Here is a 19,052-nt window from a genome sequence, read left to right as displayed (position 1 = left end):
TTTTATGTTTTTGTTATAGTATGAAGTATATTTTTATAACAAACTGGTAAATGTCCGGCGTGCTTCACTGCGCCTTAAACGCATTTTTGTTTTGATATCCGTATTGTAATATTTCATTTATTTCATCAATTTAATTGAATTAAATTCTTCGAACAGGTGGCAACCCTCTTCCAAAATATTTTCGGCAGTAAGCTTTCTCAAACCTCTTCAGTTAGATATCCATATTGCAATGTTCAATTTATCTCATAAATTAAATGAAATTAATATTTTCAAACAGATGGCAACCTTCAGCAAAAATATTTTTGGCTGTAAGCCTTCTTAAACATTTTTATTTCGACAGCCATATTGCAATATTTACTTTGTCTTATCAATATTCCTAAAATGTAATTTTCAAACAGGTGGCGACTCTCTAATTTTTTTCTTTCCATATTCTATGATATATTCTATTCGATGACAACTGCATTCAGTTCCATGGATTAGTATTCGAGTGATGCAAACATAAACACAGACAGACAGACAGATGGACGGACAGACAAAAATTCTAAAAATTGTTGTTTTGGCTTCCGTTAATTATTATTAATAATTATTATTTTTTAAATCTATTTTATTATATGTATAGATTAGCGAAAAGAAATTGGATTAAAATCCTTTGTAAATATTGCCAAAAATTATTTGTGCCAATACTTTCGTTCGTCACTGTATATACATATGTACGTATGTGTGCGTGTGCCATTTGCCGCCTTGAGCCTTGAGCTACTATTCCACCGCCCGTTGGGCGCACTGTCAGTCACCCAGTCACTTGGAAACTTTTGTTGTAAACCACAAGTGAATTTTACACACCTTAAACGTGGCAATATTAATTGAAATTTATAACGCTAGAAATTGTGTCCAAACTTTCACATAGATTCGTACACATGTATGTTCTTGTATACGTAAAAGGTAACATATGTATGTACATTAAGGTGGTCCAAAAATGCATGTGAAAAAGTAAAGTCGGAATTTTAAAGCTCTTACCCCCTTGGATTGTTCTATATCGCAAAAAATATACCTCTATTTTTTATTTTGAAATCAAAAATTATTTAGAGACCGCTCAAAATTTTCCATGTATTTTGTATGTGGAAAAACAACTTTTCGTAAAAGTGGCATAGAATTCCTGAAAATGAATACTTTTCTCTTCAGAAGACTCTCAACAATAATACCTAATTGTTTATTTAGATAACAATTTTTTCATAGTAATTATATTTTATAGGTCCGCCAAAAAGCCCCTGAAAATGCAATGGGGTACCCATAAAAAATCGTTAGTAATAAACAAACTGTATAAAAAAATTGGGTGTTATTTTGGCAGTCTCCTGAACAGAAACAAATAAAAAAAATATTGATTTTAAAGAATTCTATACCATTTCTACCAAAAGTTGTTTTTTTTTTGCATATAAAATACATGGAAGTTTTGAGCGCTTTGAACGACCTCTAAATATTTTTAAGTTTCAAAAATATATCGGCGCACAATCCTAGGGGATGAAAGCAATAAAATTCCGAATTGACTTATAGTGGACCACCCTAATGTACAAACATACGTCCACGTCTTCAAAAACCCAAGTGACTCACATATGTATGTATGGATGTAGACATACCGTAAGTATGTAATTTTTTTGCCATTGCTACGCACTGTCCAAGAAATAGTTGAGCTAAGTATTAATTGCAGCCCAAGTTGAGTATTCCCCAAGTTGAAAAAGGGTCGACGAAAACTCTCAACATATTTCTGTGCTGAAGCTAGAACAATGCGCCAAATAACTCACATTCGCTTTGTACAGTTATATGTTGGATTGTATGTATATACCTACTTTGTGTTCAGAAACTTTCACTTTTTAATGCAATTCATTAAGTTTTCTCCGCTTCATCAACAACTTTAGCAATGAATGCTAAGCATACATACATACATACATCTGCAAGTACTATGTTTGCATGTACACGATTTCACATGTGTGCCGCACAAATTTATCTTAATTTCATACACCTTAAAGACGCAATTCATTTACCTACTTAGATCGGGTGCGTCATATTGCATGTGTGGGAGCAACAAGACGGACGTAAAATGCCAACTTATCGCAGGACAACACTTTTCCAGTTTTCAGTGGTAACCCCTTGCAGCGCCGCAAATACACCTCTACTGCACTCTGAAGGTTAACAGAGGGCTGTAGTATTGTGATAGCCGCAATGTTTTCAGAATACCCTGAATACTTACTTATATACATAAATAGATACCTAATATGTATTTGTAAATATGTGTGTTTGCCTGTATTATCGCCATGGCACATGTGTGCTTCTCGAGATAAATTCCTTTTGTGAAATCAGAAAATGTTGCATGTTTTGTCTTAAAAGGTAGTTGATCGTAATATAAGAACACTACTACAAATACATACTCAAATAAGTATGCGCTTTTGTACATACCCTGCAGGAAATGGGGCTAGTTTGTAGGTAATTTTTAATTACCCATCAGCCAGCCAGATGTAACTTCCAATTGGTTATTTTCTTCGTCACGCCTGTATACCCCTGCATCACCAGTCAACTAACTTATAACTAACTACCTTTATAAATAAAATATCTATAAGAAAAATAGATTTTTAAAGTTTTAAATTTTTTTTCATTTACTTTATTTAACACTAGCCAAAGCCCGGCTTGCTTCACTGCGCTTTAAACGTATTTTTGTGTTGGCTCCCTCCCAAAATTCTTATGGCTTCATTCACAAAAAATTAAAAAGATTTGAACAGCTTTATGAAGTGAGATTTTCAAACCAATTTTCGATTTATGACACCTTTTTTATTTTTTTATAAATAATGGTGTAAGTTAATATATTTTCGAAGCTATTTTATCCTGGAAATTCAATTTATAACCTTATATCTCGATTCTACAAAATAGGCGGCAACCCGATACAAAAGTATTTTCGGAAGTAAACTTTCTTAGACCTCTTTAATTTGATACCCATACTTTAATATTTAATTTATTTTATCAATTTAATAATTAAGTAACATTTTTCAAACAGGCGGCCACCCTCCTCAAAAATATTCCTAGCAGTAATCTTTCCTAAGCCTCTTTAGTTTGAAACCCATAGTGCAGTATTTAATTTATCTTATCAATTAAATCAAATTAAAATTGTCAATTAGGTGGCAACCTTCCACAAAAATATCTTCGATTGTAAGCCCTCTTAAACCTTTTTTTTACAACATAGTGCACTATTTACTTTTTTTTCAATTTGCTTAAACTGTACTTTGCAAACAGGTGGCAACTCTCTAATTATTTTTTGTCTATATTTTAAGTTAGACCTTTAGCACTGCATTGTCGAAAACTGCATTCGATTCCATGCATTAGTTTTTGAGTGATGCGCGTACAAACATACAGACAGGTAAGACTGACAGACAGACAGACAGACGACAGACAAAAATTATAAAAATTGTTGATTTAGCTTCTGACCCCCATATTAATTTTTCGTTCTATATATATTTATCTATAATGTACCAGCATCGGCCTGTTACAATTTTATTATATTTATAGATTACAAATTTGTTTACATATTTTACGGTTCTTCTTCTTCTTATTTGACACTACAAGCGTTTGTCGGTTTGGACCGAGACCAAAAAGCTTCTCCAGTTGCATCTCTATGGGGTGAATTTGCGCCAGTTGGTTACCCGAGCGCAGTCAGGTCCTTCTGCCCTTGGTCCTCCCATTGCGTTCGTGGGCGCCGTTGCTTTCGTTGTCCACCCATGGGTGCTGTAGGTGGTCCCATATTTGAATTCCATCAAACATAAAATCAAAATGATTATATAAAATTTCGACTTTAATTTTATTTGTTCTGAATTCGAAAAAGCATCTGTGAAGTGCAGGAAAAAGTGCATTCTAAGTAATTTGTGTATGAGGATACTAAACTAACGAGAAACTTGTTAACATAAAACAAACTCCTGATTAAGTCGGCATGACTTTACATCGCTCTTTAAGTTGGATTTGTTATTGATAATTTTTTTACTGCAGGGTAGGTGTATATGAACATATGTACCTATATGCCGAGCTGCGATGTTTCCTGAATGGGCTCCTGGTTGGTTGGTTCCTATGAAAAAAGGATTACATAAATGTAATCTTTGGTAACTGTTTGAGTGGATTTTTGGCAGACGTTTTGGGTTTAGTTGCTGTTGTTCAATCTTGGTCATTGTTAAACCTCTTGAAAACTGCACAATTATTTTAAAGTAAAGCGAGTGAGGATAAGAAAGAACTATTCGTGTATACATACATGTGCATGCATGTACTGATATAAAAACAGTATATGGCTCACAATGCAGCGGGGAATGGTCGTTCTTGGTGCTATGCAGTTACAGTTGGACGGCCATCCGCAATCCCGACTCTTGCTCCTCTCGATAAGTTGAGAAACCCATGTGCCAGTTGCTGTAATCAAGCTGTGTGGAAGCTTTGGACTCACTGAAGTCAGCAGCGTATGTACAGCAGTAGATGAGTCTGCGAGCGGGCATCTGTCTTGGATCAGGTAATTTGTTATGTAAAAGTGCATCTTGAAAACCCTTGATAGCAATGCGTTCTGCGCTGTACTTGGAACCTGNCCATAAGTGCCATATCCAGCAGGGCGATCACCTCCAGGTCCGTCAAAGAGTGATTTGACACTATCCAATCCTTGGCAGTAAGGAACACGGTATTACTATGCTGGGTATCAGCACACTGCAAGACCGTAGGTAACGAGACCGCCGAAGAATTTGATAGGGAAGGCCCATCTACTGTACTTGTAGGGCTGCAACATTTTATGGACTCAGTTGGTTCCCCTCGACGTTCACAATCGAGCGTGGTTAAACTCAGAACGCAGTAAGCAATGGGGAGAGGTAGGATAGCATAGATAGGCCAGAATTTTTAGTTATCTTTTTGCTTGGAAAGATATACATCTCTTGAACAGAGACAACATCAAGTTGCTTATTGGTTGCCTAACCGGCCATAATCACCCGCGCTCTCACATGCACCGGATTTGTATTCCCACTGATACGGATTGCCGTCTTCGCCTTGACGACAAGGAGACATCGGAGCACATTATGTGTGATTGTCCAGCATTAGCCAGACTAAGACTGCAATACTTCAGTTCTTCCGTAGTCGATGCCCCTAAGGTCGGGTGGCCAAAACGGCTGCGAAAAACTGCAGTTTCTTGTCTGCACAAACTTCAAAAGTTGACTCTACTCTCGGCAGAGTCGCTGCTAGGATGTACTCTACTCTATTCTTTTGTCCAAGCAACAAACTTTTTTCACGATCCAGTCTACTGTACATAGATATAGAAAGATATTCGCGAATCGTTTCTCGAATCACAATCGAAAGCTACTTAACTGATCTTTGTTTTCAATAAGGGATACACGAACTCCCCCAAACTATTTGTCAATTGTCAAATTGTTAAATTTGTATTTAATACAAATCAACAATCATTAGATGCCTGCATGCTAACGAAATTGTAATAACATCTGTACATATGCAAGTATTTACAACAATAGTGGCACACCTACAGATAAGTATATGGTTGCACCCTGTAGGAAAACAGACAGGTGCCGAACTGGTTCGGTTTTAGGTGTCGCGTATTGGCCGCAAGAAAATATTCTTTTGTTTCCCCTTCATTATATTTCTGTTTCCATTTCCTTTCACTTCAACCGATTGGAGTGACGTCTACCGACTATATATGTATGTAAATTCTACGTTCTATATACCAAAAATCATGTTCTGAACGAAAATGATTTTTCATTAACAAAATTTTGTGTTTTCTTCATAAATTTTTTTCTTTTTCTTTTGAAAATTGGGAGCTTCAAACGTCATTTTTGGTATACAGTGTGCTCGCCAGAATTAATCGTATATCTTGAACTTGCTTAACACTTTCTACGAAAATATTGCTCCGAACAAATTCCTCCGCCCTAATGTACATGCTTTAAGAAGTAGTATGAGCTCGAGTTGAGCAGAACAGGTATTTGCCGGTAGAGTGCCACCGCTAAGGGTAAAAGTTTCCGTAGGAATGAGATAGGACGCGAAAGACCGTAGTAGGGGTGTCGCCGTTGCTCTGGTGACACTTTTGATGTCCGTCGTATGATAACAATGGCAAGTCTATGGTGTTGTTTGCGTGCGCTGTGGTGGCGACCGCCAAAGCGCCCAATTCGCTTCTAGAATAATCGCGCCGGCGCCAATTGATCGGGCACCAACCACCTCGGCGCTGACACTCCAACGGTTTGCATACCGACGCGTAGGCTTGCAATGAGTCCAGGCAACACCCTTACTGCGAGTACTTTTTGTATAGTCTAGTGCAAAGTGCCAGGCGAGGAACCTGGTTTGCAGTAGTGGAAAAATTTTGGAGGATCGGTGCAAGTCGATCGGATTTAGGAATCATATTCCCAATGAGCACCCCTGCGGTTGGAACTCCCACCGACCGCCGATTAGTATAACTTTGTGTGTCTGTGGTCAGACGTTGTTGTTGTTGGCGGTAGGCTTCCCCCACCGTGTGCCCCTACCCCATTCCTTTAGAATCCTGGGTTGGTAAGGTGACTTCGCTCGTTAATTCTATTTTAAATTCTACCAATCGGCGGATGTTACATTGCGATGTTCTACACATTCCGCTGCTTTTGGACTATTCAGTATCTAGTTGCTATCAGACTGGTTCGTTGTTGACGATAAAGAACCAGTACTGAACTAAAAATTTGGTTCACTAGTTCGGGTTTTCTCTGCAGGGTATCACACTGATTTACCTACATACATACATACATACATCCACAATAGTAGAGCGAATATGCACGATACGCCTCATTATGAAGCGTTGGCTGAATCCAATACCAATTGCTGCTTGCCGCTCTTGCTGCAAGTTGCCACATAGCGTTCTGCCAGCTTAGGAGACAATTGTTGACAATTTGACATGCACCTAAGCAGCTGCCCCGTGCCTGGCTGCCCGTCAAACGTCTGTCAATTGAGAAAATCAAATTCAATTCACTGGAATTGTGCAGCTCCCAATTTAATGCCGTGAAGGAGTTCATATGTGGCGCTGAAGTGATCCAGGAATACATACATACATACATATATACATATGTTAATAAATATTAGGTGCCTCTATTTGTATATATGCATCTACATATGAGTGACGACAGACAGACGAATGTCACACTTTGTGCCACAGAGCAAAATGCTCAAACTCGTACTTACAAATCAGCATACAAATGTTTGTACATACATATGTAAATGCATACTTATGTATGTACTTAGTACTTTGGCTGACATTTGAGTAAAGTCAGTTTGCTTTTGATGCAACAAAGATGGCAATCGAAGAACCGCTGGTAATAATTTTGTTGTTTGTTGTTGCGCCCTAGGCACTGGTTGTTGATTGCCTTATTGGCGTATCTCATTTGTAGGTTGACTAATAACGTTGGAGCTTAGGTTGCATGTTGCTACTTGCAACCGAGTAGTAAGTTACATGCATCATTACATTGCACGCTGGCAGCTTTGTGGGAATTCAGAGAATTTGTGGCTAATTTAAATTGAATTTCATTAGGTATTAATTATAGATACGAGCTGCATAAATTGGGGTTGAAAGCCAAAAAAGGATTTCAAAATCAAGTAATTTTATCGAAATTCTAACACAATTACGTACATTTTATTTTACCTAATTACGAACCAGTTTTTTTCGACGTACACCAGAAACTTTTAACTGCTTTATTAATTAAAGCAAGTAGTCGTCATTCAAAGAAACAGAAAACGCACAAATTTATATTTTAAAAATTTGTAACTTTTCATGGGTCTCAAAGGAGTTGGCAAGTTACAAATTATTTTACAATCAAAACATGTTTTTCATGCTTAAAAAGTTAGAGTCGCACAAAAAATGTGACAACAGGATAGGAGAATCTATGTACGTACATATGTATATTTATAGATGAATAAATGCAATTGGAGTATTTATTTGGGATTCTCGATTTTGTATCAATTTGTGAAGTTTTTATGCGAGAGACAAATTTCATATCTTGCGCGTATACTAAAATATAACACCGTGCGACAGACAATTTTACACACGAAAAAATCAATATATTCACAAAACTGGGACCAAATATAGTAAAAAGGCGTTTTTTTTAGTTTTTATCTCTGACGTCAGGATTTTTTTAAAAGGACTTTGAAAATTCTGGAATATGATTGAATAAAAAAATTATTCAAAAGATGCGGTGCATTGTTGAATAACAATATGGGTATCAATTGGGTATTGGTATTGGCAGGAGTTTATATAGAGGGAAAAAATGTTTTAATTATTTTTATTTTGTATATAAAACGAATTTTTTTAAAGTTTCTGAGTTTGTGGGTTTGAATGTTTGTAACTCAGTAACGCAAAAAGGACTTGACGAATTTTCATGAAATTTTGCGCACGAATAGTTTATGACTTGGATTAAAAAATAGGATAAAATAAAAATTTCGAATGTAATATCTATGCCCTGGAATTAAGAAGTGCAAAAAATGGCATAGATTAGCGAATTTAATCGACCACTAGATTATTGAGCAGATATAGTAGATGTTATCCCAATTCCATAAAATTTGGTTTTTTAAGTGGATTTTTTATGACTGCTGGGTGTGTCAGCAGGGCGATTTTGAGCATCTTTCAGATTTAAGTTTTTCTCGTTAAAACTAATATATGTATGGATAACATTTACCATTTCGGTGCCTTAGTTTAGTGGGCGTGGCCGTTTTCCAATCTTTAAGATTTTTTTACAGTGCTTAATTTCTAAGCGAAAAGACCACAATAACAATTTATAGTAAAATCGGAGCAAAATTGGTACTTTTTGCCATATTTTATATAGGACTCTTCTACTGTGCGGCGTATTTAAAGAGTATGCTCCAGTTGTTCCCGCCAATTTCCGACAGGTTCGAATAGAGGCCTTGATCTTTCGAACACCTTTATATACATAAACGCGGATTCCAAGATTTCATATTTACAAGGATAACTGCAAAATATTTCATTCTTTTCTCCTTAGAGAAATGGACAATATTCAGCGCACTCTGTAGAAGATCTGTGAGGGTTTCGTAGCTCTAAACATGTCACTAAGATGGCGGAGTAGTTCGTCTAATACGATGCCCCAATGTACGAGCGGAGATCACTCCCGTTCTGGCAATCTTCTCTAAAAATCGATAATTATTGTGTTACAAATTTCTTTATTAATAAATTTTTGCCATAAGAAATTCAAAAGTAAGCCAGGTACTAGCCACAATTAATTTCGATATAGAAATTTGAAACCACTTTATGGCTGCCAGCGCAGCCTCGAGCAACCATGTTGGCGAATAAGTTTTCTCAGCTTCGACTGATTGTAAATCAGCAACAACATAATCAACAGTGAAAAATGCTAATGAAAATCTGTAGTAAAAGAATTAAATAAAAATAAAAATCCATGAAAATTCATAGACCCGCCACGCGAAGGGGCAGGACAGCACGCGCGCGTTCTACTTAAAAAAAAGGGAAGTCAATAAAAGAGGGAACAAATTAAAATAAAGCAGTTCAACCACTTTTTTTTAGTACATACATAATTTTTGGCATAAATTATAAGCATCCGTGGTTGCTCAAATTGTTTTTTTCTTTTTACATAAGTCTTTGAATACTCGTTTCGGGTGGCATTTTTTTTTGCATTTTTACCAACTTCGACGCTGCGCATTTTAAATAAACAACTCAGAATAACAAAATTAATTCATTAAAATGAAATTTGTTGATCATTTTTTTCCGCCGCTATGAGCGTTATGCTTCTTTACTGGTTTTCAGTAGTGAACGAAAAAGCGAACAACAACAACAAATGCTTTATTACTTAATGAACTTACGGCAAATTAATGCGATACCAGTTAGGTTCAGGCGATTTGGGTTCTGGTTGGGTTGTTCTTTTTGCGGTTGCACCAACATACCTTCACTACAAGGCTGCCAACCAAGCACTATTGCATTGGGTACTTTGATAGAAACAAAAAAATATTTACAAAAATCTAATTAATATGCAGGAGATACATATCTTAGCACATCTTAGCAAGCCAGTGACGGCGTTAACAGAATATTTAAGAATTAAGTAATTACTTGTACTTTATTTGTGCGCTTCTTGACTTGGGTTCAAGGTTTCGTAAAAAAAAGTTATAGCATCTTCAAATACAAACATGCATACCCATGTACTTCTGTTAATTTATTACGTTTTGTACATAGTACAGCAGTGAACCCGCACGGCGTTAAAATGCCAATATTTAATTTACCATTTTTAAACAGGTGGCAACCCTCTTCAAAAACTTAAAAAATATTCGTAATGCAAGTCAGAGCTATAAGCGATCCATGTGTCAAATTTTATCTAAATCCGTACCGCTGTTTCTGAGTGAAAGTGGTCTCGCATGTGTTCGGTTTTTCATTTCATCAAATTTCAAATCACCCTGTACCGTTAGAAAAACTTCTAACTTCTAAAAATGAAACCTTATTGTACATTTTTGAAATTCGAAAGAGCAATGCAGATCTGATATATACATATAGACATACATATCTGTACATAGATAGATGTGACTTTTACACTTAAGCTCTCCTAAAACGCTTCCGTTGGCAATCCAGATTTTTATATCTTAAATAACTTGTATGTATATAAGTTAATTAAGTCCGATTTTTCAAACAGGTGGCAACAATAATCTTAATACAATACGTAATACATATTCAAGTTAACTGATGAATTAGGTCGAATTTGATTTCGGAAACACATGGCCACCCTCTTCAAGATAATTCATAAATAGCGAATTTCATGCCCATTTTGACTGATATCCATATTTGAATAGTTCATTTTACTTATTAAATAATTGAAATTTAACTTTTTAAACAGGTGGCAAACTCCTTCAAACGCCGCATTTGTTTCTAAGTGTTCAAACTAAAAATTCTTAACACCTTTTTGAATTATACCCATACATTTATTGTTAAATATAGTTCTTGTATAACTAAATTCGACTCTTAAAACAGGCGGTAACCCTCTTTTACTTAGTTTTAAGCTAAAAACTTCTTAAACCTCTGTCGTCTGCTGCACATATTGGAATACAATTCATAACTGGCCTAATTCATGTTGAATTTGATTTTTTGAACAGATGGCAACCCTCCTACATGTACTTTAGAAGTAAGGCTCTTTCAAAACTAGTTTAACTCGTACGCACATTGTAATAATTGATTTGACTTTTAAATAACTTGAATAATTTTTTTAAAAGCTGGCAACTCTTTTGGATAAAAGATAACTTTATTGCACGTCTACAGCTCCACCCCTTTAATTAGACACGTTCTCTTCTTCTTTATTGGCGCTGTAACCGCTTATGCGATTTTGGCCGAGTCCTCGACAATAAGCCAGTCGTTTATTTTATGTGCCAACTGGCGCCGGTTGGAAATGTCAAGTGAACAGTGTCAGCAACGACGTGAGTGCCAAAATGTTTATGTTTTGACTGTTTGCGCGATGTTTCGTTCTGCCCTCGTTCACCACCAGACCACCAATTCCATGCTCTTTACTTCTCCATCTAATCCTGAGAGAGAAGGCAGAACAGACGTAGCCTTCATTTTTGCCGATAGTGTCGATGTCGTCGGCATAAGCCAGAGCTCTACGCTCCTGTAAAGCATTGTGCCTGAGTGGTTCAGTTCTGCGCCTCTTTTATCTTCCCCAAAGGGTCTTTTCCAAGGTTTGGCGTATTGTTAATACCTGATCTATGGTGGATTTGCCAGGTCTAAAGCCGCACAGATAAGGCTGTTCGTTGACGGTGGGCTTCAGTCTTTCGCACAATAAGACCTTGTAACCTATTTATGCCTAGAAGGCTGATCACGCGATAGTTGGCGAGTATGGCGGTGTCGCTTTTTTTTGTAGATTCGACAGAGCATATTCTACATACATCTTATCAGCTGCACGCCTCCGTACTTGAGTAGCTCGGCTGGCAGGCTAGCAGTTGTAGCTGCTTTGTTGTTTTTCAGCCGCGTAATCTCTATTCGTACCTCGTCATATTCAGGCGGTGGGACATCGACTCGCCGACTAGGGGCTCGGTTCGGTTTCTCCCCTCCTCTTAGTGCTGATGCAATTCAATAGGGAAAAGTGTTCCGTCCATAATTTAAGTACGTTGTGGACATCGGTCCCCATGGTTGTTCTTACAGGAGTTCGCCCTAGTTTTTAAACCTTCCATAAGTCGCCTTACTCTGTCCGCCAACATGTCAAGCCCTTCGCATTACAGAGTAGCCCCCCAGGTGTGCAAGTCGCGTGGAGAATAAATTGGCTATCTATTGGGATTGCTGCATTTCGGCGCGGATCTTTCCTTGCATTAATGGGCGCATATTTTTTGCTGCATAGAGGAGGCTGCGTATCTTGGCTGCAACAAAAGATAGTGGTCCGAGTCGATGTTTGGCCCTTGGGGTGTACGTAGTACGTCCAAACCAAACTGTAATCAAGCCTTCCGTCTATTACAACATGGTCGAATTGGTTTCTCGTTTTCCGATCTGGAGGCTGGACCTTTTTATGCTGGTACTACATAATGCACTGTTTAGCGCTGCGGCGAAGTCGACAAGCCCCAATCCGTTATCGAACGCTTCGTCGTGGGGATTGAATTTTCCAGTGGCGCTTAATTATCTTATATGCATATGTAGAAAAACCCCAGAAAGTGCGATGAGGGGGGTTAATAAAAAATCTTTTGTATTAAAAATGGCTAAATAAACAATTGGTTATTATTACTGGTCCCTCGGCAGGCAATGGCAAACCTCCGAGTGTATTTCTGCCATGAAAAACAGCTTCTCATAAAAATATAATCGCCGTTCGGAGTCGGCGTAAAACTGTAGGTCCATCCGATTTGTGTGACAACACCAAGGCGCACGCCACAAATCGGAGGAGAGGCTCGGCCATCCACTAACATATGTGTAAGCGCCAATCTATTATTATTATTACTGGAAATCTTCTGAAGAGAACTTAAGTTTTGCGATCCAAAAATAATGATTTTTTAAAATTCTATACCATTTCTAAGAAAAGTTGTTTTTCCCTATATAAAATACATGAAAAACTTTAAGCGCTTTGAGCGACCTCTAAATATTTATTGATTTCTAAATAAAAAATATGGGTATAATTTTCGGTATAGAACAATCCGAGGGGGTGAGAGCATTAAAATTCCGACTTTACTTTTTTGCACCACCCCAATGACCACTCAAGCAATATCTAGCCTCTTCATTGTTTTCCTTTTCTCTTTTTATTGCTTATTTTTAATTGCTTAGCATTGCCGATAAGTAATTAGCAATGTCTCTTAAGATTTCGACTTATTTGATGTTTGTCTAATTTTTCCCCGGTGCTTAATAATTTACTTCTTTATTTAATTTTTATTACATTTTTAAATTAACTGATTTTGCATAATCACATTACACCAACTCAGTCACCTTGACACAATCTTTGTTGGTTTGCTAAATAAATAACTTTAAAAGCCTCAGCATTTAGGTACCTTAGACACACATAGAAACGTCATTGGATATACAGCATTTGAATACATTTGAAATTCTGTTGACTTGTTGAATTTCTTGATGGATCTGTGCATAATTTTCTATTTATTTTTTATGGCCTTTGTATTACATACCTAATGTAATTGGTTTTAGGCTGCAAAACCTATACAAATTCGCTTTGTTCAAACCCCCACGGCGTCATCGCATTACAGTTAAAGTAAATTACATAAATTTCTTTTTAATTGGCCACATAGCAATTAAGTTTTTAAAGAGAAATTTGATTAGTCAGTTAAACGTTATATTTAAAATCAGTGTTCAGAAAGAATTTCACAAGCGTTATTTATGAGCAATAATTTGCGAACAAAAAGTCTGTCTACATAAAATCAAAATAAATATTTTGCGCCCACATTTTTGTTAAGCGTTAAAACCAGCTTCACCTCCAAGTTGTGGTGTGCCTTTTGATGTAGTCACACAAATACAAACTTACCTGTTTAAAATAAAATTTTCTCTAAAAAACTCTACCAGAAAAAGAGTGTATCATATAAAACTGTTAGGTAAATAGTGCGATTTTATTTTGCCACCAACAACCATATTAACCAGAATTAAGTATCACATTTGAAATAGAGTTGAGTTATAATAGTGCTTTAAATGTAATTCTTGCCATACGATTTAATGTACATTAATTTCTTTTCAATGTTAAATCAAATTAATTTTCCCATCAACGCACCACTTTTATTTCGGTGGTGAAGCAGCAGAGTTGTCCAGTGGGCGCTTTCAATGTCCATTTGATTGCGTAGGTATGCATTGGGAATTTCGTATCCAGTGGGATATCTATCCTGTATGTTTGAGTTTGATTGGCGACAACTGGACATGAAGTGTACTTGCAAGCATTCCTATCCATGGTGATCAATGGTAAATCTTGTGTTTCGCTCTTATGCCAAGCCAAGCCGGCCTCCAAAGTGGGCGCATCGAAATTCGTCGAAAAGTCGTAAGACATTTCACTGCTCTTGCGGCGACGACTCACGCGACATGCCTTATGATCCAGAGCCTCTGGGCAAGGACTAATGCGTGCCTCATGAATAGTACAAGCGTCGACATCGCCGCACGGTTTAATATCGACAACTTCTGCGGCTGTTAGCACAATCACTCCTAGTAAAACACAGATTTTTAGCAGCGACATTTTTCGTGTGCTATTCGATTCGAATTATCAGCAAAACTAAGAAAAATTTGAGAATTTTTTATTGCATATAATACGCTCCTCTGAGTAAAATATAAAAATCCATCTGTGATAAAGCCTGCCAGTGTGAATTTGTGCGGCTTTTGGTCGCTAAAACGCTGAAATGGCATAATCACCTTTGACTCCGCTCAATTGATAAGCTTCGGAGCCATTGTAGACTTAAAGTTAATGCACGCACATTGGGCAATCAGAAGAAATTCTCTCAGTACTACATTTTTTACACTGAGAAAAAAAAGCGTTAACTTATTCAATAAGACCTTAATACCCCTACGCTATGTACAAGAAAGCAAATTTGGTTTCGGATTTATGGTGCGAGAGAGTATTCGTGGTCAAGTACTGTCCTTCACTCCTCAAAGCGCGTGACTTTACCTCTCACTCTGGCTCACAGAAAGCACCTGTGAAGCGAGTCCGCAGAAACAATGGGTTCCACGAGAACGTGATAAAGAGTCAGCTTGAGATACTGGCCGACAGAGAAACGTCGGCGCTTTGCGGAACGTTTCGAGACCGAGCATAGCTCCTGCAAAAAATAAGGACCGTTCTCTCTTCTTACCTGTGGCTAAAAGTAGTAACCGTACTACGAAGTCGCTGAAACTTAGTTTAAATATGCTCTATTCTGCACTTAGGAATGAAGAAATGTGAAAAATCGTAAAAGGCAACGCACTGACATGCTTACAGCTTTTGTGGGCGGAATTTGTAAATGTTATCCGATGTTGATGAAATTGAGAGGTATAGTCTCTGGCTTTAACCAGAAAAGCATACATCTGAGGGAACATCTAAAAGGGTTCCAAATCTTTCAAAACCAACTTCTATGCAAAATATCGCCTGATTAGATCAGTTTTTTTTAAGAAGCTAATATTAAGTTGTGGCGGCCGCTGTGGTGTAGAGGTAAGCAGTGCGCACTTCCACTCCGCAGGGCCTGGGTTCAAGCAATATCGCTAAAAAAATTTGAAAAAAAGGTCTTTTCTTAACAGTGGTCGCAATTAGGCAGGCAATGGCAAACCTCCGAGTGTATTTCTGCCATGAAAAGCAACTTCTCATAAAAATGCAATCGCCGTTCGGAGTCGGCATAAAACTGTAGGTAAAAATTTGATTGAGTCAAATAACATTTTAATTGAGCTACCTCTTTTTGGTGTTCCCACGCAACCAGCTGATCGATTAGCTACAGTGATGGTACAATCGTACCTTTATTTAGTTTAAAAGTGAATTAAGTAAATTAGGAACGTAGTCAAATAACTTTTTAGGAAATCAGTTCTAATTTTTACTTACATTTCAACGCATTTTCTGGTGTGAGTAGCTTATCCAATAGCATCTGTCCTTTGTGAAAGGGCAAAGTACCATAACTGTAGTTGATTACGCCAGATAGACAAATAATATTTCTCTCGAAAATATCAGATGGCAGAACTCGGAGGAACGCGATCCACCTTTTGTAAAACATAGTTTTGTTCGAACTGCCCGAAGAGATTCTTTTCATAGCCAAGCTCTTTGATGTGAGTCCAGGAGTTCATAAAATATCGAAGGGAAAGGTTATCATCATATTTTCTTTAAAATAAACATATTAAAAAACATATTTACTTTTCAGATACATTTATTTGCTTTTGGGTAAAGTTTTTTCGCAAATTAGTTACAATTCAATTTTTCCATACCTGATAGAAAATCAGCTGTAAAGTGGACCAAACACAAACAGCTAATTGCCGTTTGTTCAATAAACATACCTCGAAGTTAAAATTAAACATACGCAGCAGGGTTGCATGGAGCATTCATTTAATTAGTACTCAAAAAAGCAGTAATCAAGGGATTAAGAATTGAAATTTTGTATTAATTTGTATCAATTAGCACCTTGGTCAAAAAAGCTGGTCAAAAAAGCTTGGCTATTTGCTCCATTAGCTGTCTGCCTGAACATACTTTAGAATATATTGCTTGCTCGCCGTATAATTATTTTAGTACATCGATGCATTCTTGTCTTATTTATCCACATCAAAAATTGTGAAAATTAATCGCACGAAAATCTTCACGAGTTAATTCCATTTTTTGTCGAGTTGAATTTTTGAAATGAATATAACACACACATTAAAACGTTCTGAGTGCGTTTGTGGCAAAACATGTCAAATTATCCAATGGATATGTCAGATGACGGCTGGAAAAGAACAGTGAGAAGAGCACAAAAGAAATCTCCTTTAAGACGCGATGGCTGAATTTCTTATCCACGCGAAATTTATATGGCTCTGTAAAATAACGTTGAGACACACCAACACCTCAGACGTCGAAACATTGAGCTGTATCAGATTTATAACGATATTTCTTTGTAAATAAATCATAATCTTAAATTTATCTTCGTTATACAAACTTTATTCTCAACTTAAAATCACTTTTTATATCAAAAATTAATTTATTTTTGACCAGACCGAATTGAAAAGCATTCTTCATTTTTTCACCATCTATAAGTTTAACGCACCACTTTAATGTCATGGGTAAAACAGCAAAACTCCCCAGTGGGCGCCTTTAAAGTCCATTTGATTGTGTATGAACTCATTGGGAATTTACTCTCGATCGGTATGTCTATTCTGTACGTCTGACGTTGGTTTGCAACAGTCGGACAGGATGTATACTTGCAAGCATTCTTATCCATGGTGATCAACGGCAAGTCTTGTGTGGCGCTCTTCTGCCAAGCCAAGCCGGCTTCCAATGTCTCTGCAGCAAAATTGGGCGTAAAGTCGAAGGACATTTCGCTGACCCCGCGACGACGACTCACACGGCATGCCTTATGTTCCAGAGCCTCTGGGCAAGGAGTGATGCGTGCCTCGTGTACAGTGCAAGCGTCGACATCGCCACATGGTTTAATATCTACAACTTCAGTGGAGGCAAGTGTAAACACTCCAAGCAAAATACAGATTTCTAACAGCAAACATTTTTGTTTTTTCATGGCTTTAGTTTCTTTGCTTTTGAATAATAACGAATTACTTCCGTGTGCTATTCACTTCGATTCCCTGAGTTAAACTGCATAGCTTTGAGCGTTATTAGGTGTAATTATTATACTTTGAACGAGTAAATAAGAAATTCAATTGCAATTACAACTGATCTGATACGAGTATTTACAAGAATCAGTGCGATCGTTTGTTCACTAATACGCTTAAATGAACTTTGGCTGCCCCCAAATGATAAGCTTAGGATTTGCTTACCTACACTGATGTAGATTCCTTTACACAAACAGGTTTACGTATTTGTCTAAATGCTGAAAAATAATGATAAGAGCTGTGTTTTTATGTGCAAACGCAACCCTGTTCGCTAACGAAAGTTTTCTGTGCGTATAAGAATATGTACATATATATATATATATTTAATAAAATTGTTTATTATTATCGCCTAATCAGGTATGCACTTTTTTGCGCTATCCTGTTTTTTTTAACCGACTTCCAAAAAAGGAGGAGGTTATCAGTTCGTCGGAATCTTTTTTTTTTGTTTTTTTTTTTATGTATGTTACCGCATAACTTTGGACCACGTCAACCGATAATTCTTTTTGCATCGGACAGGTAGTGTCTCAGAGGTTAACCATACTAATCTGGTTAAGATCCGATCAGTGGATCATGAGATATATATATACATATATATTTTTTTTTATATGAGAGTTGAAGTCGGTTTTTTTTTGCTAAAAATTATTATTTTATTTTATTTTTAATGCATTCATTGAAAGCACACCGCAAAAGTCATAATGGAATGAACTATTGCTTCATAAAAATAATAAAATAATGCTGATCGACACTTAGTAAAATTTTGAATTTTACCAGGAAGTAATTACTGCTGCTTTCAACAACCGATAACAGTTTTTGAATGATTTGCATTTGTCAATCGTTTGGAAATAGAAATTGTAATCAATTGGTATAAATACAGCAACTTAATTCACTGATAATTACATAGTATACACATAGCATATGTAGAACGGTGTTGAGCATTTAGAAATCGAAATTTGAACATGTGCCGTTCTTATCACTTATGTATGTAGCTACATATGAGTATCGGGTAATCAACGGAATGCCTGTGGCAAGCTCTTCACAAATCTTAAATTTGCCAAGCCTATGAGCTTAGATTCCTTACATGAAAATTGTATCTACATGCAAAGTGAGAATGGGAGGGAATAAGGAGGGCTCTTCTTTACACTTCCGATAAATGATAAGCTCCGGTCCAGTTGAGTGGGTGGAAGTATCACTCACTTAAATCCAAAGCATGGCCACTTTTTGAGGTGGTATGTGAGTTTTCCGCAGCCTTAGGCCGAGGGCACGCAATGAGCGACATAGCGGCGAGCGGCTGAGCGGCTTAAAATTAAAACATATGAAATACTAT

The 19,052-nt window shown here is 37.0% G+C and overlaps 2 protein-coding genes across 2 annotated transcripts; both read right to left on the bottom strand.

Annotated features, from left to right (window-relative positions):
• Window positions 1-14,022: 14,022 nt before the first annotated feature.
• On the bottom strand, window positions 14,023-14,707 carry LOC108367633 (MD-2-related lipid-recognition protein-like). The gene has a single exon (XM_017622293.1). The coding sequence runs from the start codon at window positions 14,658-14,660 to the stop codon at window positions 14,199-14,201; it is 462 nt and encodes a 153-aa protein (XP_017477782.1). The 5' UTR covers window positions 14,661-14,707; the 3' UTR covers window positions 14,023-14,198.
• Window positions 14,708-17,036: 2,329 nt separating this feature from the next.
• Window positions 17,037-17,999, bottom strand: LOC108367632 (MD-2-related lipid-recognition protein-like). Its single transcript, XM_017622292.1, has one exon. It carries the CDS (start codon window positions 17,635-17,637, stop codon window positions 17,161-17,163), a length of 477 nt encoding a protein of 158 aa, XP_017477781.1. The 5' UTR covers window positions 17,638-17,999; the 3' UTR covers window positions 17,037-17,160.
• Window positions 18,000-19,052: the final 1,053 nt, after the last annotated feature.

This window comes from Rhagoletis zephyria, unplaced genomic scaffold (assembly GCF_001687245.7).
Source record: "Rhagoletis zephyria isolate East Lansing unplaced genomic scaffold, Rhagoletis_zephyria_1.1 Rzeph_scaffold_02749, whole genome shotgun sequence".
Lineage (NCBI taxonomy): Eukaryota > Metazoa > Arthropoda > Insecta > Diptera > Tephritidae > Rhagoletis > Rhagoletis zephyria.
Note: the sequence above shows the minus strand (reverse complement) of the source record. Positions and strands in the feature narration are given on the sequence as shown.

Coding starts and splice junctions, on each gene's coding strand:
- LOC108367633 (XM_017622293.1), bottom strand. CDS start 14,660: ATGTCGCTGCTAAAAATCTGTGTTTTACTAGGAGTGATTGTGCTAACA.
- LOC108367632 (XM_017622292.1), bottom strand. CDS start 17,637: ATGAAAAAACAAAAATGTTTGCTGTTAGAAATCTGTATTTTGCTTGGA.